Source organism: Alligator sinensis, unplaced genomic scaffold (assembly GCF_000455745.1).
Source record: "Alligator sinensis unplaced genomic scaffold, ASM45574v1 scaffold1156_1, whole genome shotgun sequence".
NCBI classification, from domain to species: domain Eukaryota; kingdom Metazoa; phylum Chordata; order Crocodylia; family Alligatoridae; genus Alligator; species Alligator sinensis.
In genome coordinates, this window is record NW_005842296.1 from 26062 (window position 1) to 29694 (window position 3633).

The 3633-nt window shown below is 45.5% G+C and overlaps 1 protein-coding gene across 1 annotated transcript in view; it reads left to right on the forward strand.

Annotated features, from left to right (window-relative positions):
• The first annotated feature begins 1172 nt into the window (after positions 1 to 1172).
• The window catches only part of LOC102369312 (zinc finger protein 845-like), a 9904-nt gene continuing 7443 nt past the window's right edge, over positions 1173 to 3633 (forward strand). Inside the window, exons 1-2 of the mRNA XM_014522070.2 lie at positions 1173 to 1188; positions 1853 to 3109. Of these exons, the coding sequence (XP_014377556.1) occupies positions 1173 to 1188; positions 1853 to 3109 (1273 nt within the window). The remainder of the gene's footprint in view (positions 1189 to 1852; positions 3110 to 3633) is intronic.

A 3633-nucleotide genomic window follows, 5' to 3' on the forward strand; every position in this document is an offset into this window, starting at 1 on the left:
GGGGTGATCTGATGGCCACCTACAAGTTTATCAGGGGTGACCACCAGCATCTGGGGGAACATTTGTTCACCAGAGCGCCCCAAGGGATGACGACTAGGTCGAATGGTCATAAACTACTACTAGACCGTTTCAGGCTGGACATAAGGAAGAATTTCTTTCCTGTCTGAGCCCCCAAGGTCTGGAACAGCCTGCCACTGGAGGTGGTTCAAGCACCTACATTGAACACCTTCAAGAACAAACTGGATGCTTATCTTGCTGGGATCCTATGACCCCAGCTGACTTCCTGCCCTTTGGGCAGGGGGCTGGACTCAATGATTTTCCGAGGTCCCTTCCAGCCCTAATGTCTATGAAATAAAGGCAACCCACTTTACAATGTAACAAATAGCGATATATTCCAAGACCTCAACTGTACTGACTCCCAGACCCATTTCTACCACTTTTAGAAGCCAATTTTGGTACTCGCCAACAGCAGACAGGCAGCTGCCACTGCACGCTGTGCTTTGCGCCCAGCTGCAACTGCCCCGGGAGCAGCACTGCTAGGCTGCGTTGTGGCCCCTCCCCACCCCGTGTCGGGATGCACGTGGCGTTGCGCTGCTCCCAGGGCAGCTGCAGCTGCAGAAGCATGAGCACCAGCTGCCCTGAGTGACGGACTTCCACCACACCTGTCACATAAGAGTGAATTTACCTTGTGTATAACAAATTTGGGGTATAAAAAGGGTCGTCGCATAAGAGCGAATTTGCTCATACAGAACCCACATAAAGCAACAGAAACCTGTATAGATATATGCTATCTATCTAAAAAGTATATCTGCTTCACTTCTCCTGAGTAAAGCCGTGAGCCATCTGTCTCTTCATAAGCACATATGAAGCCCCCTGGGTTACATCATAACAAGAACTGTGCCCAGTCCCATTCGCAAGCAAGTGGCCCTAAAATAGGGGGAAAAAATACTGGCTTATCTGTGCAGTATTTTATGAATGCCTGATTCTCTGCGGACACCTAAGAAATCTTTGCTCAACTCCCCAAAGAGTTTAATTAGTCACCTTAGAGTTGACCTCTGCTTTTTATTTGGTGAGAGGAGGGCAGAACAAGTGTGAAGAAACTCACGTGTGTAATTTTGATTTTCAAGTTCTGTTCTGGCCCTGCTGCTGACTCCTTGCATAACCTGAAGCAGATGACTTTCCCTCTCGGTACATCCCCTCCCACTCTTTTGCTGTTTTACAAATTTAAATTATAAGCTGCCTTGGGGCAGGTGCACTTAATACTTAACACAGCAGGTTTGTAATTTCAGTAGTGGCCACTAGTAGCAAACAACCATCAGTCAGTCTGGGTCACGGTGTGTGCATGAGAAGTCACCCAGACCTTCGGTGCATAAACATAGGCAGGGGTGGAGGCTGCCCAAACTGTCAAGCCCCCCTTTAGACAAAATGCAACGGCCTGACTGAGTCCAGACATTCACTGCCTCAGTGGCTATAGTTGTATGTGTGTCTGTGAATCAAACCCAGGTGTCCTGCGTGGCAGAGAAGGATTCTGCCACTGAACCGCAGGGGACTTATGTAGCCCCTAAGCAGTATTATAATAATATTAACAGTTTTCATGCTCCCCATTGGGAGTGACATTATAGGGTGGACTTGGGAGGTGTAGCTGACAAACCAGCAGGTGGCAAAGAAGTGGTGTGTGGTTAACTGGCTATGACACATGGATGAGGAAACAAGGTTGTTTGAGAGATGGGGACACTAAACCTAACGACTGCCAGATGACAGTTCAATTTCTGTTTGTCTGACTCAAAGCGAAGGGAACGGGTTATCTGGGAGTTTTGGAACGGTTGCTAATACTGTCTTTTTCTGCCCTCAGAGTCTGATGTCTTTGAAATCGACCTCCCAATAACTGTCTTAGTGCTGAGTGATGATGATTTTATAGAAGATGAAGAACAGGAAGTCTCAACAGGTAACGATTTGAACAGTCAGGAGAAGGAAGAGGAAACTGCTTTGAATAATGTCAGCACCATAAAAAACACAGAGGAAGAGCAGAGGCCTTCAGATGATGATAACATTATAAGGAGTCAGGAAGAGGAGAGCACTTTGAATGAGGACAGTGTTACACATTTCAGCACTTTGAATGAGGCCTGCTGTGTTGTAAAATATCCAATTTTAAGAAATGAGGAAGAAGAGGAGATTACTCTGAATGAGGACAACGTTGTAAAATATCCAGATGAAATTTTAAAGAGTCAGGAGGAAAAGGAGACCATTTTGAATGAAGACAATGTTGTAAAATATCCAGAGGAAGTTTTAAGGAATGAGGAGAAAGAGGAGACTACTCTCAATAAGGACAATGTAAAATATCCAGAGGAAATTTTAGAGAGTCAGGAGGAAGAGGAGGCCACTTTGAATGAGGACAATGTCACACATTTCAGCACTTTGAATGAGGCCTGCTGTGTTGTACAATATCCAAAGGAAATTTTAAGAAAGGAAGAAGAGGAGATTACTCTGAATGAGGACAACGTTGTAAAATATCCAGATGAAATTTTAAAGAGTCAGGAGGAAGAGGAGACCACTTTGAATGAGGACAATGTTGTAAAATATCCAGAGGAAATTTTAAGGAATGAGGAGAAAGAGGAGACTACTGTCAATGAGGGCAGTGTTGTAAAATATCCAGAGGAAATTTTAGAGAGTCAGGAGGAAGAGGAGACCACTTTGAATACGGAAAACACTGTGAAATATCCAGAGGAAGAGCAGGTTTCTTTGCGTGTGTGTGAGAAATGTTCCACCCAAGTTTTGGTAACTGATCTGGATGCTCTGAGCTCTAGTAAATCCAGTCCAAATTATGAGGCTTCTACATCACCTTCCACATCAACTTCCAGAATAGACCCTGTGGATATAAGCGAGTGTGCTGAAGGCAAAGGACACGAGAATGATGACAATTCTTCAAAGGTTCTTTTTTTTCTGTCACGTGCTGAAAATGAGGGTGGGGACAGTCTGACAAATGGACAGGTGATTTTGGGAACAGCATTTACAAATGAAAAGGAACTAAGGACTAATGAAAACAACAGCAGTCAAGAAAACCCACCAAAAACCGATTGCACGGATATGGAGATGTGTGTTAACACTGAAGGTAACTCATTTTACTTACCAGAAGTAAAGTAGATGATCTAGAAGATTGCATAGAGTGCACCCTCAGCAACTTTGCAGAGAACACCAAGCTGGGGGGAGTAATAGATATGCTAGAGGGCAGGGCTAGGATTCAGAGAGACCTAGACAAATTGGAGGAGTGGGCTAAAAGGAATCTCATGAGGTTCAGCAAGGACAAGTTCAAAGTCCTGCACTTAGGACAGAACACTCCCATGCACCAGTACAGGCTGGGGGCTGAGTGGCTGGGCAGCAGATCTGCAGAAAAGGACCTGGGGGTTACTGTGGACAGTCAGCTGGATATGAGCCAACAGTGTGCCCTTGTTGCCAAGAAGGCTAGCGGCATACTGGGCTGCATCAGTAGGAGTGTTGCCAGTAGGTCATGGGAAACGATTATTTTCTTCTATTCAGTACTGGTGAGGGCCACATCTGGAGTACTGTGTTCAGTTTTGGGCCCCCCACTACAGAAAGGATGTGGAGAGGTTGGAGAGGGAGGGTCTGGGAGAGGGC